The sequence below is a fragment of the Pimephales promelas genome, chromosome 6 (genome assembly GCF_988280905.1).
Source record: "Pimephales promelas chromosome 6, fPimPro1.hap1.1, whole genome shotgun sequence".
NCBI lineage: Eukaryota > Metazoa > Chordata > Actinopteri > Cypriniformes > Leuciscidae > Pimephales > Pimephales promelas.
Window position 1 is genome coordinate 34,733,450 of NC_142774.1, and position 25,200 is coordinate 34,758,649.

At 35.9% G+C, this 25,200-nt stretch overlaps 1 protein-coding gene across 3 annotated transcripts in view; it reads left to right on the forward strand.

Moving 5' to 3' along the window:
- Positions 1 to 25,200, forward strand: part of sdk1b (sidekick cell adhesion molecule 1b) — a 269,066-nt gene that overhangs the window by 114,447 nt on the left and 129,419 nt on the right. For all 3 annotated transcript variants that reach the window (XM_089132480.1, XM_089132482.1, XM_089132481.1), the window contains 3 exons: positions 9,116 to 9,272; positions 12,308 to 12,414; positions 13,748 to 13,895. In XM_089132480.1, coding sequence (XP_088988606.1) covers positions 9,116 to 9,272; positions 12,308 to 12,414; positions 13,748 to 13,895 — 412 coding nt within the window. The remainder of the gene's footprint in view (positions 1 to 9,115; positions 9,273 to 12,307; positions 12,415 to 13,747; positions 13,896 to 25,200) is intronic.

A 25,200-nucleotide genomic window follows, 5' to 3' on the forward strand; every position in this document is an offset into this window, starting at 1 on the left:
CCTATTTAAATTTAATATATAAACTTTTCAATATATTAACTTTTCTATATAAACTCTAAAAACTAAAAGGCAAGTTTTAAAGCAAAAATAGGGATCATATTATAATGTACAACATTTAGATATTAGATTACATTTACCAGTTTTATAAAAAGTTTTTAAACCCGCATAGCACTATTCAAACTTAAATGGTTGTAATTCCAAGAATGCTTTGGAATATATATACCCCCAAGTTTGGTCTTGTTTTAAAGAAAACACTGAGCAGATTATTGCTGGAGTAACAACAATTAAAAAAAATGAATGTATGTTTAAATTTACAGTAAATCAAATATACTGTACTATATATTTCACAAAATATGTTTTACTCTAAAATTACTATAAAATCAAAGGCATAATTCTAAGTAAGTTATGTTCCAAATTTAAAGTTGATATCACAAAAATTGAAGTTCCCATGTAGTACCAAAAATAGCCACCGGGTGCCTTTGAATTCCATTGAATTTAGTTGTATACATTCTGCCTCAATAAATAAATAAAATTCTGTCCAAATGTCAATTCTGTCACAAAATTTCGAACCTTGAGACGCAGACCTTTCTCACAATACAGTATGTGTTTTGTAAAGATTAGAAAAGGTTTTGATCATAAATTATGAAATATAATGATGCCCTAAAGGGGAGGAACCTGATAAAATAATTTAGAGTACCATTTCTGTGGTAACAAAAATGGTTTTCAAAGGATGAATTCTGAGTTTGTAAGCTTTCAAATGATACCTAATTTATGATAATTACTAAAATGTCATAATAAAAAAGGCGATAGAAAAGACAATATTATATTTTAGAGGATAATGTATATAATTTTTAGAAGATAATATTATATTATCATTTTTTATTGAAAAATACTAGATTATATGTTTTATTATGAACTTTTAGCATGAAAACCCAAAGTTTCAATTATTAAAGATGTGTGCGTCAACTTTTTGTGTCAGAGCTCCTGTTATGATGCAGGTTTTTTTGAGGCGCACGCTTCAAAAAATCATCGATTACTCTTCTTACCTAATTTTTAGCAAAAAAACAGTAGTCAAATATCTACTTAGCAGTCTTAGACCTTTCCAATGATATATAGTACAGTTCTCTCTTTAAGGCTATGATAGTATTTTCTTCTCTATTGTGATGTATTGTATATATCTGAGTGAAACGGCTTCTGGAACATGAAAAAATGTATAGGGTGGGACATGATTTTGTCCACCGGGAATTGATCATTATCATTATGGTTTGTCCACCTCTGGGCCAGTAAACACGTCATCAGAGAAGAGAAATCATTTATAATAAAGACTTCAAAACAAGAACTGTCCATTTCGATTTAAAGATTGGCCAAGATAATAAAGTTTAAATAGAAATCAGACATTAAAATATGAACTCGAACACTATAAAAAAGCAACTTGTGAGCAATAAATGATTTCACTGGGAATGTAAGAAACCATTGTGCAGCATGTAACAATAGAATGATGATCATCTCATTATACACCTTGTGGTCTAGACATTTATATGTTTTAGGCTTTTAGCAGCCTGACTTGTGTGTAGGTCCTTTTCTTTCAGCTTCCCATTTATTTTGTTTGCTCTCCCTCTACATTCATTGTTAGTTTAGTACTTCATTTTCAGAGCTGTCAGATTTTTCATGCTTTTGAACTTTAATTTGGTTATAAGCAAACAAAAACGTGCTGGATGCTTCGTTACTCCACTTATCTAGCGGCAAACAGTAATTATTGTGCATTTCTTCTATCTGCCCTCTGAAGAATAACTAACGCTCTCAGCTGTAACTAAACATGTCTACCTGAACACAAAGGGTGCTGGCATATTTAAAACAATTGAATATGTTTGTATACTGCATTATTATGCATTTGCTCCTCACAAAAAAAACGTTGTGGGTGGTTACCAGGGAGTTGCTATGTGTCTGGCAAGATGGTCTAAGTGGCTTTTCCCCCTAGAAAGTCTTAGAAATATAACATGTGTTTGCATTTTCCCTAAAGGTAGAGTTGTAAAGTTCAGCAGAGGAATATAAGGGACACTCTGGTCTTTTACACCGCATGCCATTTGAGATTGAAGCAAACAGTTGGTGGCAGGTGACAATTGACCACTTTGTGAATAAAAATGAAATACTGCCAGAATCACAGTGTGTGCCTGCAGCGATGTGTGTGTAGAAAACAGATAGCCTGCATTTGAAATGGACTGAAATATGTGCAGAAAAAGCTTTGGAGATGCAAATACATTTTTATTTGAAATTTATTTTAAAGCCATACTGAATTACATGGTCATACACCATCAGTTTAACTGATCATAAATAATATTTAATAAATAAAATAAAATTAATATTTCTATGAATACAATATTATTTTAATAATACACATTTTAACTAGCCTTAAATCCATTTAAAGCAGCACTATGTAGTTTTTTTTACCTTAACTGAATAGCTTCGGAGTTATTGCAATGGTTATGTGACTATTTTTGGGTTGAATGTTGGACGTCTCGCCCCCTCCTGTTGCCTGTGAGCAGAAAAAAACACACTTGCAACTTTGAGCATCAGGAAGTGTCGTGTGATATCAGGTATCGCGATGTAACGAATTGCTTTACAGCAAGCAAGATCTGATAAAGTGAGCATCAAACAGAAATAACCCGGCGCTGTATACATGTGGTGTTCGAGGCGCATACAATACAGACTGCCGACAGTTCAACACGGCGCAGCTCTTAAAGGGGCCACACCTTATTTGCACTCGTTACAGCTTCCATCCTACTGAACAGGTTCCGTCCGGTATACAGGGGGAGGGGATCAGGCCGTGAGTGCAGAGACATCTCTGCGCGAGTGCTATTTACGACAGTACAAGTACTCCACAGAGACTCTAGGGGTCACAGTTTGACAAAAACGGAAATCCTGCATAGTGTGACTTTAAAAATATAAACCGACTGTAGTGGCTGGATGGTCTTATTTTCACACACACACACACACACACACACACACACACACACACACACACACACACATACACACACACACACACACACACACACACACACACACACACACACACACACACCTCAACAGTATAACTAAAAGTGTGAAAAACCAACGAAGGTGTAAAAAAGTTCATTCTGTTCATTTTTTTGCCTTTCCTCTTCTGTCTCCTTTGATACATGTAACATAACACCACCAATGTGAAGGATTTAACACAACTGTCTTTTTCAATTTGTTTTCCATTATAATATTTCATTTTTGGCTAAAACTGATCAAATCTGACATACTAAAGCATTCTCAGTTTCATGCTGGGACAAACTGCGTTCTGTAACAGAATGATGTTCTGTTCCCTTAAATAGTATCGATTCAGTATTATTGCAGATGGTTGGTAACTGTAACTAGTTGTTACTATGTTGACTATATTAATAAAGAGCATTTCTGTGTACAGATTGAGGTTATTAACAAATCAGTTTGGATGTCAATGTGCTCATCATTCTTATTATAGGTTGTTGTGTTTTCTGCATAAAAAGTGCATCTAAAGTTCTCAGTTTCTTTTCTTTACTTTTGGTGCTTATTTTATTTTAAGTTACACCAGTAGACAACATAGAAATATAATAATAAATATTTAAATTTGATATAATTCGAATGTAAGCTTACATTTAAATAAATAAATAAAAAAAAGATTTCATTCAGGAATTTTCTATTCTGTCCATCACTAGTATAAGTGTGTGTTTAAACACCAATCAGGGTATCGTCGGCCCATTTAATTTCCGATTCGTTTTTTTTTTTTTTTGGTTAACGGGTCAGTAACGAAAAATTAACTTCAAAATCCGTTTTGCATATGTGGGCGGTCATGAGACGCCCCTTTCAGCCGATTGGTCAAGCAAATCTGAGCCTGTGACGTCACCAGTACAAAAATAATAGTCCTATACAGCGCAGTCTCATCCCAAGACGTCATATAACTGACTTCTTATGACCATACGTCAACATCCGCCTTTTTAGGGTACCCTTAAACGTCGGTTAAATTATGTATTATCGGATCCTAACCCTACCCCAGACCTAAACCTACCCCGTCACCTAACTGACGTTAAAGGTAAAGCGTCAGTTGTATGACGGCCCGGGATCGTCTACTAACCGACGTTTAAGGGTACCCTAAAAAGGCGGATGTTGACATATGGTCCCAAGACGTCAGTTATATGACGACTTGGGATGAGACTGTGTTATCCTATATGGCTCTGCGTACCGCTTCTTAAACTGTACTGGGCCGTGAACATCAGACATTGTGTCTTTATTTGGCAGATAAAGTTTCCCATGTCTTATATAAGCCTTAGTGTTTGCACAGTTCAGCTAACACAGACTGAGGATTCTATCAATAATGTTTGTCCTTTCCATTTCAGAGATCATTCTTTCTTGAAGTTCTTATAGTCCGTCACAGAGAGATTTTCTGGTCGCAAGGCACTTTTAAAGGGTCGTGTGTTTGTGTGTGTGTGTCCACGTATGTTGTTTCCCGTTCCCTTGAGAATCCTCTGCCTCCACTTTATGGAAATGTCAGTGATCACCCTGTCTCTTCCGCTGCGTGAGTCTGTGTGATGTGTGTACGCATGTGTGTGTGTGTCTGTGTGTGGACAGCTTGTGCTGGAGTTCACTGAAATGTTTGTGTGTGTGTTTGATGTGTAAATGTCACTGATCACCCCATTTCTTCCACCTGATTACCCATGCTTGCTTCTACCTGTCTGTGCGCTCAGATCTTCTCTGTGGGTAAATGTATCCTGAGGCCAGAGGAAAGGACTGGTGCATTATGGGTGTGGGGCCAGTTAATTCTCTAAAAGTGTATGAGTGTGCATGCGGCTGTCACACCGTCTCATTATATTGGAACCACAAAAAAGGTCAGATCACATGCCCCTATCATACTCGCATGGTGTATTTGGCACTTGAAGAAATAAAGTTGTGCCTCATTAAGCACGGCATCAAGCTCCTTTCCTGTGTGATCAACCCGGTAATCACCCATCGGTTAAGGATTAAAAGTGTTGGCTCAAAGCCTGAATAATGACGTACTGTAGTAGCTGGAGATTTATTCAGTAACATTTTAGTGGTGCTTTATAACTAGTAATGTTGTTATGCTTGTTCATGGGTCATTGACAAATAAGAGTGTCCAAGATAAAAGGAAAATCTAGCTTGTGTCAAGAAGTTCTTAGAAATGAACCTGAATTAACTTTGCCTTGTTATAAAAAGGTTTTGTTATGTGGTATTATATCAATTATATTTTCTGTTTTCAGTTTAATTTTAGTAAAAGTTTGAGTCATTTCTTCTGTTTTATCATTTTTAATCGTTTTTTTAAATGTTTAATTTGAGTTATTTTAGTACTTCAGGTACTTCTGTTAATGTTTATCTTATTTCAAGTAATTGTCAAAGAAATTAAAGGATTTGAATAGTTTTAGTTTTCGTCAACGGCAATAACCCTGGTTGCACCACATGACCTTGATTTGGTGTACAAAGGTTTTAAAATATTAATAAGCAGTTTTATTTTTAAAAATGATTTTAAAATTGTTTATATTTTTATTTGTTTGAATATAAAAGATTATGCCAAACTAAATTAAACTAATTAATTTTTTTATGAATTTTCTTGAATGCATTTTTGAACGGAATCAATATTTTTTAACGTTATACTGCCCCCATAATATCAAAATGAATTTGAATTCAGATGATTTTAAGTAATAAAGTGTTAAATTTAAAGTGTAAGTGTGGAACATAGCTCATCCCACACCATATACTGTACGAACATGAATGGTGACTAGTTTTGCATGGGCAAACATCCCGCAAAAATTTCTGTTTTATCACCTTTGTGCGTTTAAGACAGCCAGTTTTATTTTTAAAAATTATTTAAAACATTTAATTTTTTCATTTTCTTAAAATTGTTTATATTTTTATTTGTTTAAATATAAAAGATTACTAAATTAAACTAATTAATTTATTTTTTTATGAATTTTCTTGAATGCATTTTTGAATGGATTTAATATTTTTTAACGTTATACTGCCTCCATAATATCAAAAACGAATTTGAATTCAGATGATTTTAAGTAATAAAGTGTTAAATTTAAAACTTAAGTGTGGAACATAGCTCATCCCACACCATATACGAACACGAATGGCGGCTAGTTTTGCATGGGCAAACATCCCTAAAAAATCTTGTTAAGAGTTAATACGTCACATTTCTTTTTTATCACCTTTGTGCATTTAAGACAGCCAGTTTTATTTTTAAAAATTATTTTAACATTTTTATTTTTAAAAATGGTTTTAAAATTGTTTATATTTTTATTTGTTTGACTATAAAAGATTATTCCAAACTAAATTAAACTAATTAATTTTTTTATGAATTTTCTTGAATGCATTTTTGAACGGAATCAATATTTTTTAACTTTATACTGCCCCCATAATATCAAAATGAATTTGAATTCAGATGATTTTAAGTAATAAAGTGTTAAATTTAAAGTGTAAGTGTGGAACATAGCTCATCCCACACCATATACGAACATGAATGGCGGCTAGTTTTGCATGGGCAAACATCCCTCAAAAATCTTGTTAGGAGTTAATACGTCACATTTCTGTTTTATCACCTTTGTGCATTTAAGCAAACCACTTAGTGGCTTCAGGAGGGCTGTTTCTGCAATTAGTCTGTTTTTTGGGGGATGAAAGTGTCTGCTAAATGGCAAGTAATTTGCTAACAAGTGTGGTGGGAGGCACTAAGGCATTGGCCTTTAGCTTCACAATAGCAGACTGAAGGCATTTTTTTTCCTGCAGAGACAGTATAATGTTTACCTGGGATGCTTCAGTGGGCACAAAGAAACGTGAAGACTGTTCCAAAAGGTCCACACTATAATCCTGCCTTCTAAGATACCTTCTTTAATACAAAATACAAGTCCTAATGCACTGCAACAAGCTCTGTGAAGAAATGCAGTATTTCTCACTGTAGATGGTGGATGTAGTTGAGATGTCAACTGTAAATATACATCATGCTTCGTTCATAAATCGGCACTATATATATCGGTTTTCGGGCTGATTCCGAAGAATCTATATACGTATCACATTGTTAGCTTGGCAACGTGGTAAATCTAAGTTGTTGAGGTCCCCTTGTGGGACTGAAGCTTTTAATGTTGTTTATATATGTATATTATGTGGTGTTTTTTATATGCTTGAAGACAAAACATGTGTAAATTTACAAGTCAACACCATTGCTGAATAATTTCTCCTTGAAACTTCAGTGAACCAGACGGTCTCAGTTCTTAAGAACGGCGTTTGAAATCGCTGGTGTTTCTGACGTGAGTGAGGGAGTGGAGGCGGGTCTCATGTGCATATTCATATAACCGTGTTTACTAAATGTGGCATGGGTGTAGATTTACACTAAATCATTTTTTTCAAGGAAAAAAACGTTTAAATATGTAACTTTGCTGATCAAATATGAGTTTTAAGGGATACATTTTTTTAGGGGGACTTACTAAAAATGCTTTCATCAAATTCTTTTGAATCTATTGTAAGTGGTCATTTGTGTGCTTCAAGTCAGTGGTGTTCTTTTGTTGTTTGCTAAATTGTTCTCTGCTTTTTGCAACAAAGCTCACAGTGTGTATCTGTGATTGTACATTCAGTTTGATACGACAGTCCCAAGACTGAATGGAATGTTTTTATACTTTTGACACTTACTGCATTTATATAGTGTGAATTGCACACAGACTTCCACACATTTAGAGAGAACGGGAGAGCTCATATTATCAGGCTCATCTCAGGTCACATGCCTTCCCATACTGTTTTCTGACGGTCATTTCTTCGGAATTAGTGATGTCATCTGAAGCCATTCTGACTTTAGATGGAGAGATTATTCACAATACACAAAGGCCTTTGCCACATGTGTCCAGAGTGAAAGTCCCTTTGAGATCTTTTTCTGAGTTTATTAGGTAAAATATGGGTTCGGATTTGAGACAATAACTGTGGACTACTGACATGGTGACATTCTTGTGACAAATAAATACCTTTTCTTTCCACATTAACTGTGTGTCTAGGAACAGTGTGTATTTGTAGATGTTCTCAGAAGTATATTTCACTTTTTATGGCCTAAGTCTTTTTGCTACAGCCCAAGGAAAACTATGTTTAGAGAGGGCATCAGTAAGCTTAAAATAGAAAGAGTCAGCCATTTTGGATTATGATTTAGGTTTATTTTCAGTGTTAAATAAAGTACTTTTTCATATCTACATTATATCAGCCACAGCGCAAAAAAAAAAAAACAACAACACACTTTCACACTTTTTTTCCCTCTCACCATTCTGAATTGATTGAAAATTGTGAAATTTGATTTAAACAAACTTTTTTTTTCTTCACAATGTCTCAAGCAATTCTAATTAAAAAAAAAAACTCGCAATTCTGAGAAGAAAAGTCCAAATTGTCATTCAAATTCTCTTTAAAGGTGAAGTGTGTAGTTTCTGCGACATTAGTGGCACAGCAGATTTACGCAAAGATACAACATATTTTGCAAATGGCCTTTTTGTGAACGTCGCAAATACATAATAGAAATGGTTTTAGCTGTGTATCATAAGTAAACAATTGACCTATGGCTAAGCCACGCCCTCAATCGCGATGAGCCAATCACAGTGCACAGCTAACCCAATACTCTATCTATCTATCTATCTATCTATCTATCTATCTATCTATCTATCTATCTATCTATCTATCTATCTATCTATCTATCTATCTATCTATCTATCTATCTATCTATCTATCTATCTATCTATCTATCTATCTATCTATCTATCTATCTTTCTATCTATCTATCTATCTATAATGAGATGCTCTCTTAATGTGTACTCAGGCTCAGTTATCAGTTTGGAAATGGCCAAATATTGGCTGATGAATCAGCCTGGGTGATATATTGGTCATTAATCAGAGTATTTGGCTTCTATGGTGAGCCTGAACTTTTGAAATATCATGGTCAGCACTTTATTCTTAAACTCAGTGTGCTTTCATTCATGCATCATAATTAGCCAGCTTTTTTTCAACGGAGAAGTTTAACTGTTCATTATACAAAAATTAAACATGGGTTTTCATTCAGTTATTGATGTTCTCTTCACAGACATCGCTCCGTACTTTAAAACCGAGGTAGGGGGTACACAAACACATCTGGAGGGGAACAGACTCGTGCTCACCTGTCTGGCTGAGGGCAGCTGGCCGCTGGAGTTCAAATGGATGAGAAACAGAACAGACATCACTGAATACACACCGGAGTACAGGTAACAATGAACACACTCTGTGGCTGTTTGCTGTTTACGTGTCTTATTCGAAAGTTCATGAAACACGCCGTTACGGGGCTATTCCAGATCATGAAGTTCTCACAAAACAGCAAAACATAAAACTCCCAAGCCACTCATATCAGATTTTGATTTAATGGGATTTTTAAAGTCGTTTTTATAGCACTATTTTGGTATGAGTAACCATTATCCTAACTTGCACCCATGTACTGGGGTCATTGGATTCTGTGTTGGAGATTGTACAGCAGACAATAGTGCTAGAATATAAAATAATCTAGACAGTGCAGAGTCCTGTGGGATCTCATTTGTACTGTTTCCCTCTTTGGCCTCTTTTGTCTTGTCTGGTCATCCATCTTTGACCCCTCGTGTTTTGGAGACATTATTATTAGATTGACCTCAGAGTATGTGTGATAAAGAAATGGTGTATAATAAGAATAGTGTTAGCTAGATGAGCGATGAGGTCTGTTTTCATCAATTTTAAAGCCCAAAAATAACTTGAATGGGATAGTTCACTGAAAAAATTCTAATTGTAATAATTTGTTCATGTTGGTGGGGTTAATAGTTTTATTCAACATCACCAAGTTGATCAAAAATACATTGTTACAAAATAATCTATTAAAAACATTTTAGCTGAATAAAAAAAAAAAAATTACTTTGTACATGAAAATTAGAAATGTTTCCTTGCAGAAAAACTAGGGCTGTCAAACGATTAATCGTGATTAATTGCATTCAAAATAAAAGTTTTTGTTTACAAAATATATGTGGGTGCACTGTGCGTAATTTTTTTGTATATATATATATAAATACACACACATATTTAAGAATCTATATTTAAGAAAAAATATTATTTATATATAAAATATTTAAATATAATATAAATTATATATAAATCTATATACAGTATATACATGAAAATATTTCTTAAACATATACAAGCATGTGTGTGTATTTATATATATATATATATTAAACAATTATGCACATTGCACCCACATATATTATGTAAACACAAACTTTTATTTTGGATCCGATTCATTTTGATTAATCGCTTGACAGCCCTAAGAAAAACTGAAGTAAACTTAAGTTGAAGCACTAAATTATTATATATATATTATTATATTATTAATATATTATTAACTATATTAATATTTTAAAGAAACAACTTATACACATGACACAAGCACATAAACTTGTTAAAAATAAAATGTACAAATTTTAATGTTTAATTTTGAGAATATAAGAGTAAAGGCAAATCTTCAAAATATAATTTTTTTATTATAATTCAAAATATTAATAAAAAACTACATTTTAATAAAACAAAATATTAATGCTACATTAAAGGTGCATTGCGCAACATTTCATGTTAAAAATACCCGTTTTTCGAACCCATACTTAAACAATTGCCTGATGGGCTAAATGAGAACTTCTCTGATCACTGCGATTGCCTCTATAATCCTGTACAGTCAAATAAATAAGAGGGATTCAGGACGGAATTTGTGACGAGGCGAGACGTCATGTCTAGTGACAAACGCTCACTTGGCTATGTCTGGCAGGTTTGTGTATTCACCGCCATTCTCCGTATCAGCGAAGACAACTCGGGCGACAAAACTTTAGTCAACTTTAGACAAAAACATGGATTCAAAGAGACCGGCTTGTAGTTCATTCCAAACCCCAACACAAACTCCACGTAATAAAACTTTTGTTGGAATAAGACGAGAGTCAACATCGGGAAGGCTTTCAACAAATGGAGAGATCTCCGGTCTGCTCTAGGGCTCAAACGGGATCCTATACAAACAAAGTAATAACTTATATTGTTCATGAACGTGTTTCCATAATAATACAATCATAATTGGATACAGTAAGCACATAAAACAGTTCAACATGGAGAATAAATACCAAAGTTACCCCTCACACATAAGTGTGTAATTTACCTTTCATATATTTAAAATGACTTCCAGATTTATAACTTTATTACCTCTGAAGACATTTTTACTGTAACAAAATATTGGTGCGGCTGATGCTCCTTTGGTTATGAACAGCTTGTGCAAGCGTGCATGTGCGTGTGGTCCATGAGCGCGCACACCTCTGGTTGCAGTTTCGCTTGTCGCCAGAGGGGGCATAGTTCCGCAAAAACTCAGAGACTTGCGCAATGCACCTTTAATATCGAAAATAACACTAATACTAAACCTGTATGATTTCCCTTTCTATTTCATCTTGACAGTAATTTTAAAATGTAATGTTTTCCAGTGTTCTTCAGAATGGTACGTTTGATCAGCAAAGTTGATTCCACGCTCAGTCCACATGAACCATCAGTTCTGCATTAAACAGTCATCTGTAAAAAGCGAATCAACATAGATCTGAGCAGCGACCCTGTGGGCTTGTAATCTTTCTTGTTAAACAGCACACACACACACTCACATCCATCCATCCGCTCATGAATCCAAGCACTTGTTAGCGTCCACATTCAAGCTTCTTGTATGTTTATTGAACTGTTATTGAGGAAATCATGTTGCAGGTACAGATAACACATATTTGACAATTATATAATCTAGAGCCAGGTTTTGGGATGTGTTTGAAATAGCATAGTAACATACTACTCATACTATATGGTCAACTGTATGCAAAACCAGCGCATGTGTATAGTAGTATACTTTATTCCACAATGCAATGCACTCCATTTGACTTTTTAATGTAATAATACTGTATCTCTCTCTCCAGATTTTCCTCCTTGGCTCATTATTTGATCCAAAAGGGAGAAGTTAAGATATTTTTAAGCAACAGCGGATTAAAGAAATTTCATAACTGGAAGTGACTCACTGAATTAAACATGCACCCTAGTGAGGTTATGAGACAACAATGTTGTACACCACTATTTGAAACATTTATCATTGCATAATGTGCTCTGTTGACACTTAAAAAAGATGTGGTGTGCATTATAGTGTATGCTGCAGATCAAGAACATAGTCCATTACTCAAGTAAGCAATATGCAAATCCCAGCTCGCTTTCTTTCTTCCAGGTACACGATCACATTGTTAAACCGCAAGGATACGGGTTTGTATCAGTGCGCGGTGAGGAACAGGATGGGGGCGCTGATCCAGACGAGAGCTGATGTTCGTGTGGCTTGTAAGTACATGTGTATGTTGTTAGAAAGGGAGTCTGGGAGGCTGAAGCACAAATGGATTTCACACATCACCACACTCACCTAGAACACACTCATATGCATGTAGCACAGGGTCCCATCAGGGGAAGAACGAGAAGTGACATTCAGGAAACACTCCAGTAATTTTTTAAATATGCTGTCAATCCAGTACACTTTATTTACTCTTTGTAATACAGCTGGTGTTTGGGACACATATACAAGTACAGTATGTTACGGCCAAAGCCACTGAAGGCCATGTGTTAAAATAATTTGGGGTGTGAGTGCCTTAAACATCCTTGACTGTGATGAAATCCGTATATAGCAGAAGCTTACCCAAAAATGAAAGTTATGTCATTCATTTCTCACCCTCATGTCGTTCCAAAATCGTCGTTCATCCTCTTAACTCAAATGAAGGTCTTTAAACTGAAATCTGAGAGTTATCTGAAAGTTAGTCAAGACATCAGTGTGACTCCAGTTGTTTAACCTCAATTTTATAAAGTGATGCGAGTGCTTTGTTTGCACAAAAAAAAAAAAAAAAAAAAATCTCACGTTTACGCAATGTCTGCTCTCACATCAACACAACACACATGCATTATGGTGCTCTCGTGAATGTGTGTTGGATATTAATATTTTGTAAATAAAGTGGTAAATTATGTTTTTTTTTTTTTTTGAAGCACTCTTCATAAAATTGAGGTTAAACCACTGGAGTCACATGGATTGCTTTAATGATCTCTTGACGACCTTTTTGGGGCTTGAAAGTGGCAGTAGCTGTCAATGGAGGGACAGAAAGCTCTCAGATTTTAGATCTTTATTGTTTTAACAAAATGAAGGGCTGTCAAACGATTAATCGCGATTAATCGGATGCGAAATAAAAGTTTGTGTTTTTAAATAATATATGTGGGTGCACTGTGTATATTTATTTTGTATATATATAAATACACACACGCATGTATATTTAAGAAAAAAATATTATTTATATATAAAATATTTAATTTTACATATCATATAAATAATATATAAATATATATACAGTATATACAGGAAAATATTTCTTAAATATATACAAGCATGTGTGTGTATTTATATATATATATATATATATATATATGAAATAATTATACACAGTGCACCCACATATATTATGTAAACACAAACTTTTATTTTGGATGCGATTAATCGCGATTAATCGTTTGATAGCCCTAGAATGTTGATATCACCAAAAGAGTAACAAATTATGAGATGCCAAATGTGCCTCATATTGCAACCGAAATCATAGTCACAATGTTCTCTCTCTCTCTCTCTCTCTCTTTCTCATAGACATGGATAACTTTGTGGAACTGGAACAGAGAAAAACGGTCTCTCAGGGAAGAGCCGCTGTCCTGAATCCCCCTGCTGTGAGCAGTTACCCTCGCCCTCAGGTCACATGGTTCAGAGACGGCTTCAAGATCATTCCTAACCATCGGATGTAAGTTGCCATTTGACATTTTGACATCTGTGAGGCTTGTCCTGTAAAAAAGATCAATAGATATTGACTTAAAACTGCTCTAATTTATTATGTAAATGGTTTTGTCTAAAATGGACGCTTAAGTCATCATTTACTGACTCCTATCATTTGTTTTCCAATCCTTTATGGCTTTCTTTGAGAAAATATTTGTCTTTTTGATGAATATTCTGCTCATTCTTTTCAGTTGATTGTGAGTGAATGAGAACTGAGTCATAAGAGTATAAAGGGAAGTTTATACCACTCATATGAGGAACACACCAAAGTCATTATTCTCTGAAATTCATCATTTTAAATTTCTCTTTTTGTTTTTCACAAGTCAGTCAGTCATATAGGTCATCACGACATGATGGTTACTAAATGAATACAGAATTTTCATCTTCAATTAAAGGATCAATATATATTGACAACAGCCTGTTTAAATTCATTATGTAAATGTATTCCTAACGCAATAGACTCTCAAAAGTCAGGCAATCCTGAATCTGATCTGTACACTCTGAAACACACAAACACACACGCACGCTTGCATTGAAAAAAGTGTTTCATCAATCACTGTCTTCTGTCTTTAGACTGAGTTCTTCAGTTGGCCCCCACAGCAATGATGTGCTTTATGACGTTTATTGATTCTCTAAATGAAACCGGCACGTCCTGCAGTTGTTGATGCCACGCTCCAGATTCGTGGACTGTTAGTTACGGGGTTCGACGCGTCTACACATCAAGCTTTACTGTCAGCATCTGAGGATAGCTCACCTCGCCAGCTGTCAGTCAAACTTATGAGACGGTCTTCATTTCAAAGGCCACTCGTACGTGAAATGCGCTACTCTATCAAAGAAACAAGATCTAGAGGAGAGAGATAAATACTCATGTGTGTCCAGAGAAATACAACCACCCATAACTCACAGGGTTGTGAGTAGAGTGCAAATTGTTTAAGCAATGTAATGTGATTGATGTTTAAATCAACTAAAATCAAATGTTTTCTAAAAGCAAATCCTCATATCTATATACACACTTGTGCTTCTCAGGGAAATTTGTGGAAAGTACACATTTCAAATTCTGTAATTATTTTTTCATCCTTGTGTTGTTCCAAACTGGCTTGTATGCAACAGTGGATTAAAGAAATGTCATAACTGGAAGTGACACACTAAATTTAACATGAAGCCTAGTGATGTTTTGAGACAATGAACAATGTAGTACACTACTATTTAAAATGTTTATCATCGCATTTTATGCTCTGTTTCACATTTAAAAAAAGATGTGCAGTATACTCAAAGACAATGTTGAAGATTTTATTTTATTTTAATATGCTGGGAACAAAGTTTTAAAGGGGACTCACTCATTATGCAAAATTCACTTTTACATGGCGTTTGAAGATTAATGTTTGTCGGCAGTGTGTGTGTGTGTACACAACAACCACCCAATAATGGTACAAATCCACTCACGCCTCTTTTTTATTTCCATAAATCATAATCAGTGTCTCAGAACAAGCCCTTTGCATATTCTAGCAGTGTGATGTCACATATGCCTAGGCCCCGCCCACAACTGCTGACAAACTCTGCCTTATTAGCATAGACACGCCCTGAGTGAGCTTTACACAGCATCATTCAAGTAAGACATTTAGTTTTATTAAATCAAGAGCATTGAGTGATTTTCTGCTTTTCTTTTGTCGTTTGATTCATATTAACAGCTAGGGTGACCACCCGTCCTGCTTTGCGCACAGCATTTTCACCCCTTGTCCCGCACGTCGCATACTGAGATAATGTCCCATATTTTTATCAGTCTGTTGGTTTTAATTATCATATTAAGAAAATGTCCATGTGTTCTATTGCCTTTTTAAGAAAGCATTTTATTTATTATTTTTGCAGCGTAGTTTTTCACTGATATTTTACAGCGTTTCATCAGAAGTAGAAATACGTTTTTTAAATGCTGTCCAATGGTTGAAAAAAAAAAAGGAGTAAACACGGTCACTAGTAGGTTGTGACGGCTGTCAATCAAAATGTCCCCTTTCAGAAAACAAATGGATAATTTTAATTTAACCGAATTTTTCAACGTGTTGCCTGCTGTGGTGTTTTAATTCACATCCTTTTTTAAAAGATGAACGATTTTGGTTTAATATATTCTTAATATATAAGACTGCCAATGAGCTAATTTCATGTTGGTTTACATTTTACCTGTTCATTATTTACTTTGTTGGATTTTAGTTGGACTTGGTCAGAACTGTTTCAAAAATAGTTATCTGCATGATGGTCCATTAGGCTCAGTGATGGTTCATTGGGCTCAGTGATGGTCCATTGGGCTCAGCGATAGTTCATTGGGCTCAGTGATGATCCTTTGGGCTCAGTGATGGTCCATTGGGCTCAGTGACGGTCCTTTGGGCTCAGTGATGGTCCATTGGGCTCAGTGACGGTCCATTGGGCTCAGTGACGGTCCTTTGGGCTCAGTGATGGTCCTTTGGGCTCAGTGATGGTCCTTTGGGCTCAGTGATGGTCCTTTGGGCTCAGTGATGGTCCTTTGGGCACAGCGATGGTCCTTTGGGCTCAGTGATGGTCCTTTGGGCTCAGCGATGGTCCATTGGGCTCAGTGATGGTCCTTTGGGCTCAGTGATGGTTCATTGGGCTCAGTGATGGTCCATTGGGCTCAGTGATGGTTCATTGGGCTCAGTGATGGTCCATTGGGCTCAGTGATGGTTCATTGGGCTCAGTGATGGTCCTTTGGGCTCAGTGATGATCCTTTGGGCTCAGTGATGATCCTTTGGGCTCAGTGATGGTCCTTTGGGCTCAGTGATGGTCCTTTGGGCTCAGTGATAATCATTTGGGCTCAGTGATGGTCCTTTGGGCTCAGTGATGGTCCTTTGGGCTCAGTGATGGTCCTTTGGGCTCAGTGATGGTTCATTGGGCTCAGTGATGGTCCTTTGGGCTCAGTGATGATCATTTGGGCTCAGCGATGGTCCATTGGGCTCAGTGATGGTCCTTTGGGCTCAGTGATGATCCTTTGGGCTCAGTGATGATCCTTTGGGCTCAGTGATGGTCCTTTGGGCTCAGTGATGGTCCATTGGGCTCAGTGATGGTCCTTTGGGCTCAGTGATGGTCCTTTGGGCTCAGTGATGATCCTTTGGGCTCAGTGATGGTCCTTTGGGCTCAGTGATGATCCTTTGGGCTCAGTGATGATCCTTTGGGCTCAGTGATGGTCCTTTGGGCTCAGTGATGGTCCTTTGGGCTCAGTGATGATCATTTGGGCTCAGTGATGGTCCTTTGGGCTCAGTGATGGTTCATTGGGCTCAGTGATGGTCCTTTGGGATCAGTGATAATCATTTGGGCTCAGTGATGGTCCATTGGGCTTGCTTCTGTAGCATCTTCCTGATGGTAGAAGTGTGAATTGGTTATGCTGGGGGTGGCTACTGTCCTTGATGTTGTGGGCCCTCCTGTTCACCCTGATCTGGTAGATCTTCTCCAGCGTTGTTAAGGCTGTTCCAGCGATGGTTTCGTCTGCTCTCACCATCTGTTGCAGAGCCTTGCGGTCCCGTGCGGTACGACTGCCGAACCAGACTGTGACAGAGCTGGTTAGGATACTCTCGATTGTACATCTGTAGACGCATAATTGGTCCCCTTTAAGATTTTATGTTTTTAGGTCTTTGAGAAATGTGGAAGGCATGTTAGGACATCTTAAATCCGTATGAAGTTTTTTTTTTCACAATTTTTTTTCCTACTAGATTTGTATGTATTTTATCCCTCCTGTCAGCTTTGTGCTTAAAAGTTCTGGATTTGCATTGCTAACAAATCAAGGATTAGTTCTTTGTCTCCATGTCAGTGAACAGTTATAGGAGACTACAGAGACTTTCAAAAACAGATAGAATTTGCAACTTAAAACTGAGAGACAAAAGTTACTATGCAGGTACAATTCAAGTCTAGTTTGGTTGTTTGGCTTGTGTGTAAATTGAAGCATGTGATTTCTAAAAGAGTGTTGAAATTGGTCTTCTTGTTGCTCTTATCTGCATGAAATTTCATTTCCATGTTCACTCTTTCCTCTTGATTACACTTTGAACTTCAGATCTCCAGACACGCACTGCTCTTCCCTTCATCTAGTTCTCACTTTCTCTCTCCATCCCTCCCTCATTTGAAAATTGAAATTTCTTCTTTCCTGTTTTCTCTTCCTTCTGTCTGATTGTGACGATTGATTTGACTCTGTGGTTCCCTAACGCATTGGAACATTGTAGATTGGACCACAGTGTCATCAGGCTTTCCAACCAAGCATTCACACACATACTCACTCACACATTTCATTCACATACTCACACACACATGCGCCACAAACATTCTCATACTGTGGTCATGAAATCAATTGAGTGAAACATACGGACCAAGTTTGCACTCTTAAGAAAAAAAGGTTCTTAACAGTACCAGATTTGGGGTCTTTGGCTTGTAACAATAGCAGAACCCTTTTTGGTGTTAAATAGAACATCTTAGTTATGTATGGTATCATATGGTTTCCTGAAGGAGGGAATGGAGACATATGTTGACATATGTTGAAGTTTTTGACAGTTAGGGATTTAAAAAACAAAATGGCGGGAAAAAGAACCTTTAACTCCAACACAAAGAACTATTTTAGCATAAAACAGTTCTTAGGGACAATGTGGTTCTAAATGTGTAAAGAACACTAAAGGCCTGTTCACACCAAGAATGATGATTTTAATGATAACTGCATTATCGCCCAACACCAACGAACGCACTATAATGCTTTGTTTATTCTAAATGTGCGCTGCAGTTATGTCATCTTTAAAGCGACAGTTCACACAAAAATTAAAAGTCATCATTTACTCATGGTGTTGCTCTAATGCCGTATGGTCTTCTTTCTTAAAAAAGGATGTTCATGCTTCATTCAAAGCTGCATTTATTTATTCAAAAATACAGTAAAACTGTATACTGTAATATTGTGAAAATTTCAATTTCAACAGTCAAAACTTTTCAGTGTCACATGATCCTTCGGAAATCATTCTAATGCGCTGATTTGGTCCTCAAGAAACAGTTTTTATAGTTATCACTGTGGAAATCAGTTGTGTTACCCGTGGAAACCGTGATGTATTTTTAGCAGAATTCTTTGATGAATAGAAGGCTAAACACAATTTATTAGTTAGAGCAGCATTTTTTCATATAGAAATCTTTTATAACATTATAAATGTCTTTATTGTCACTTTTGATCAATTTAATGTGTCCTTGCTGAATAAAAGTATTTCTTTCTTTGAAAAAATTTGAACAGTAATTTAATTCTAAAGAACTAGATGATAAAAATGTTGTGTAACATATTTCCCCAGTGGCATCAGGCTGTAACACCCTGTTGGGCTGTAATTGTAATCTTTATTTTTAAGTGCGTGGCCTCATAAACAGATCTGCCTGAGGACAGGATGTTGAGCAGCTGGTGTCCTATTAGTGACACAACCTGAAGCTGACTGCTCTGAAGCCTGCAGTGATCATTGTGGATTTAAAGAAGGACGCACAAACCCCCACAACCCTTAACATCAGTGGTTCAGCTGTCAATACCGTTGAGTCCTTAAGTTCGCCCTTAAGAGGGAAGCAAACACTGATACTGTCGTAAGGAAGGATCAACAGAGGATGTCTTTTATGACAACTGAAGAAATGCAGTCTACACAATAGTCTTAAAGGGTTAGTTCACCCAAAAATGAAAATTCTGTCAGTATTTACTCACCCTCATGTTGTTCCAAACCTCTATGTGTTTATTTGTTCTGCTACACACAAAGGAAGATATTTGGGAGAATATTTTAATCAAACAGATCTCATTCAGGAAAAAATACATACTATGGTAGTCAATGGGGAATGAAATCTGTTTGATTAAAACATTATTTCAAATATCTTCCTTTGTGTTCAGCAGAACAAATAAACACATAGAGGTTTGGAACAACATGAGGGTGAGTAAATACTGACAGAATTTTCATTTTTGGGTGAACTAACCCTTTAACAGTTGGGTACAGGTCAATCACTGCACCATGACAGGTCAAAGTAGTCACATGCCTCACATCATTTTAAAACTGACATTGATTTATTAGTTTGAATTTATTAGTTAAAGTGTTAGTTCACCCAAAATGTTTCATTACTCATACTTATGTTGTTCCAAACCTGTATGTGTTTCTTTCTCTCTTTCTCATTTTGTTTTTCATCACAAAAGAAGATCATTTAAATAATGTTGGTAACCAGTTGATTGGCCACATTGACTTCCATAAGGGGGGGAAAAAAAATACTTTTAATGTCAATGGCTACTGTCAACTGTCTGGTTAATATATTTCTTCAAAATATATTTTGTGTTTAGCAGAAAAAATAGTGGTTTGGAACAACATAAGGGTGAGTAAATGATGAGAGAATTAACATTTTTCGGTCAGCGATCACCTTTAATCCAACAGGAAACTGCACAGCTGCAACGTCTTAAACAATTTACAATACCGTTCAAAAGTTTGAGGTCAGCATCATTACTCCAGTCTTGTCACATGATCCTTCAGAAATCATTCTAATAGAATCTGTAATTCTGAATGTCAGTATCCACACCGGTGCGGTGACTGACAGCCACACACTCTACTCAAACATTGGATTCGTCCGAGCTGTGCCATGCCGAGGCACAACTTACGTAAAGTTGATAATTCCGCGAATAACTGCAATTGCAGATTTTGAACAGAGATGGCGACAAAGAGGAAAAACTTCAGACTGCAGCTTTAAAATCATGATGCTGCATGGGGCAACACAAAATGCACAAGGTAAAAATGTCTTCTGCTTGACAGCAATTAAAATATAGACCAACAATTAAAAACGGCACAGATACGGTACATCCCCTTAAGAAGACAAAAATACATTGAATGCAGCCCACCTTGCCTCCAGGACATCTACAACATTCAACAATACGCCTTCATGCGTGTCATCACCCCTTTGAAATACTTTCATAACTATAAGCACAAAAATAACTATGCACAAGGACAGGAACCCTCATTAGCAGTAACAACCGAACAACATCCCTGTTAAACGCTGGCTGTTGTTAAGCTGGAATTCACCACCTGATATTTACTCCCACATTAATACACAGCACACTAACTTCATTGCATAATTACTACTGTAAGAATCTTTAATATGAGCACTATGCAAGCTATAGAAAGTTGCATATTTGACCAATATCGTACAGTATGTTGCATTTGATGTGTTTTCTATGATTTACATGACTGGAAAAATATTGAACAATATGCTTTTCTGCTCTCTACCTTTATATTCCACATTTTGCATTCTTTTTGTGTGTACAGGTATGTTTATTGTGACCTTGGGAGCAATTTTAAAGTCAAATTTCATCTAAGTACAGTTTCCTGGCTTGGAAACTCAATTTGTTAGTCTGCCTGTCTTTCTTTCCAATGGTGCTCTCTATTCCTCTATTTTCCCCTATTGTCACAACCTTATAATAATTTCTGCACTGCTGTTAAGTATTTAGTGCACTCGTTGTGTATGGTTTAACTCCTTCCCTGCCAAAGCTACAGTTGATGTATTTCTAAGTGATTTCTGCTTCACTAGCGAGACAAATCAAAATCGTGAAAGAAATTATGCTTTCCAAAAGTTTTTCCAAACGCACTTACTGCTTTTTTCACTTCAAATTAAATGTCTGCTCTGGCAAAACTGCAATCAACTTAGAAATCACAAATATCTGATTATAGATGGACATAGTAGATGTTTTAAAAGTGATCTTTTTAGGGGATCTGTTCACTTTTAAAAAAAACTTTTGCTGATAATTTACTCACCCCCATGTCATCCAAGATGTCCATGTCATTCTTTCTTCAGCCGTAAAGAAATTAAGGCTTTTGATGAAAACATTCCAGGATTTTTTCCATACAATGGACTTCAGTGGGAACCAAACGGTTCAAGGTCCAAAAGACAGTTTCAGTGCAAACCACAAAGGGCTTTAAACGATTCCAGATGACGAATAAGAGTCTTATCAAGTGAAACGATCGCTCATTTAAAAAAAAAAAAAAAGTTTTATAAACTCAAATGGTCGCCTTGCTCTGTTCTGTGATGCATGTTCGTGACTCTCCTGTTCGAACTCATTTATCAAAATGAACGAATTTTTTTTCCGTGTCATTTGGTTCATTCAACGAACGAATGAATGAATTGACTCGGGAAAAGATTTGTTCGTTTTGATGAACGAGTTCGAACAGGAGAATCACGAACGTGCATCACAGAACAGAGCAAGGCCAATTTGAGACTTTTTTTTTTAAATGAGCGATTGTTTCGTTTGATAAGACCCTTATTCATCGTCTGGAATCGTTTAAAGCCCTTTGAACAGTTTGCAGTTTGCACTGAAACTGTCTTTTAGACCATGGACCGTTTGGTTACCAGTAAAGTGCATTATATGAAGAAAAATCCTGGAATGTTTTCATCAAAAACCTTTATTTCTTTTCGACTGAAGTAAGAAAGACACGGATATCTTGGATGACATGGGGGTGAGTAAATAATCAGTTTAAAGTGAACTACTCCTTTAAAGAGATAATTTAGCTAAAAATAATTGTTTGACTACAGCGGGGTCAAAAATTCTTTAGTTTTCTTGAGAAGAAAGTACAGTAGACCTACGTCATACGGGTCTGGAATGGCGTAAGTAAATGAGTAAATCTATTTAAATGTGTCAAATTAGCTAAATTGACTCTTTACCATTACACTTACCATTCTTAAATCTAGCCTGGAAGTATTAGTTGAAGGCCTGGAATATCTTATATTTTAAAGTTAAAGCTGAAAGTGTGAAAACATCTCATGCTGAGATTTTTCCACTGTGGATTTATTTTGGACCGAGTGCGAGACTTCTCTTTTTTTCATTTTCCCTTCCCTCTTTTTTTTCCCCACTGGATGGAGAGGCTGGAATTAAAAACTCTTGAGTTCAAAGGGATTTTTTTTTCCTTACAGGAGATAGATTAAAACGCTTATTCTTGACGTTTTCATGTGGTTTCTCTCTTTCCCAGTCTGTCCTCTCTCTGTCTCCTTGACTTTATTTCACCTTGAGCTCCATATGAACAACATCCAGTGCCCATTAAATACCTCACCGGCTTATCCTTCTCTCCATCTCTCTTGTCTTACCCCTTGTTTGCTTGTCTGATTCACATTTCCTGTCCTAAAAGCTCTGCCATATTGAAGTCAGAGTATAGCTGTTTAGTTTCTAATGGTTCCTCCTCTTTCACCTTGAGTATGTGCGTACATGCATTAGCAAATGTGTCTAGTAATCAAAAAAAAAGCTGAAATGTCGACAAAAGAGCTCTATATATTTAAATGTGGACTGTCACCCATGACTGGACTTTATTGACATTACACGGTGGCTCATGCATTAAAACACTGAGCTCCTCTGTTTTTAGATTTCTGTAGGCTTTGGCCACGGAGGTCTCCCATTGCGTCAGGATTTGGTGTGGAGAAATAACACTTCCATGAACGAATAGTCACAACAAATGTTTTTTTTTTCTCCACTTCATCGTCACCTTTATCATTATTTGAGTTGCTACAGCATCATTTTTATTCTTAGATGTAATTTTAATTATTGAGGTTGAGTTAAAGCAGTGCTGAAAGAGTCTGCTCACTGCAGCGCTAAAGTGTGTAATCCCAATAGTATCCTTCCACCTGGAATTTCCACCATGTTTTATGGTTATATAATGGAAATGATAACTTCACCATATAAGTACTGTAAGAACAGACTGTAAGTACTTGTTAAAGGGATAGTTCACTCAAAAAATGAATATTCTATTAGCATTTACTTACCCTCATGTTGTTCCCAACCCGTAAGACTTTTTTTTCCCTGGCTGGAACATAGAGAATTTCAAAGACAGCAAAAGTGCTATTTTGTCGCTTTTTTACATGCTATTACAATGAAAAGGGAACTTTCAACTTTTAAAAGTATCTTTAAAGTAGTTTATGTAACTTGCGCACTAGTAAATGGACTACATAATGTATAAGCGAGTACAACAATTAATAAATGTTGATTTGATGTTGTTAGGGCTGTAGCCCATTAACTTTAATAAATGCTTGTTCGTTAGTTTCAAACAGCTCTTTCAGATTATAGATTTTTTTTTGTTTGATTTTAATTTGGTCTTCCAAATTGAAATGTCAATATCATCATATTTTTACATACAGAAGTGAACCCACACAAGCATTCTTTCTGACTATAATATAATATTATATAATACAGGTAGATTTTCACAGAAATGTGTTCTCAGGAAAAAGGTATTTTTCAGAATAATGTCAGAATAATGTAATTTTATAGGTTAATTATTTTCAATTTCTGATGTTGAAAACAATGGTTGTTTTGTTTCACCCTTTCCATTTCCATTTGTAATTTGTAGTTTCATAAATTTTGTATTTATTTTGCTATTTAAATTTAGCTGAAACGCCATTTTAAATATACATATTTTGTGGAAGACACCACTTTTTTGTTGAAAAGTAATCTTTTCAAACCTGTGTTAAAAAAACAAGTCCTCATTGCGGCAACATACCCTATAGTATCACAACACACACACACACACACATATATATATATATATATATATGAAGAGTTCAAAAGCCTCTAAATGCCATTTGAAATTTTCTTCTTTAATGATGATTTTTTTTCAAACTTGTATATTTAAGTTCAGTAATTTCACTTAAATAACAATTAATAGGTAATTATCATTGCCATTTAAGTGAAATCACTGAACTTAAATATACAAGCTTGATAAAAATGATCATTCTAGAAGAAAATTTCAAATGGCACTTAGAGGCTTTTGCATCTGAACTCTTCATATATAGTACATTTGAATAAAAAGTTGATATGTGTAAGCATACGTCTGTATTATTTTCCCTGTTTCCTTCCCTTTTAGACAAGGCTTTTCAGCAGCAGTCTCTGCGGAGTTCTGCCAGTCAGTAATGTCATTTTGTCCGGGGCTTTCAGCAGTTTCACTGGGTGTGGCAATCTAGTTGTGGGGGTGACACTTCTGTTATGGTGACTAGTATGGAGCTCTTAGTGCTTTTAAAAACTCATATAAAGGTGTGAGTGTGTCATGTGTGTGTGAAAATTTGAAAGCTCTATTGACGTTTCTCACAAGAGCTCTATTGAACACAGGCCATAGAGGAACATGAAAGCCCACTCTCCCTTCTTTCCTTATTTATTTTGTTGTGTTTTTCTTTGGCGAGTTATTTTTTCCTGTCCTCGAGAGAAATATCGGTTCAAAAAGTGGCAAAAGGCCTTGGTTAATGTAAGTGGACGGGTATGCGTGTTTGTGCATGTT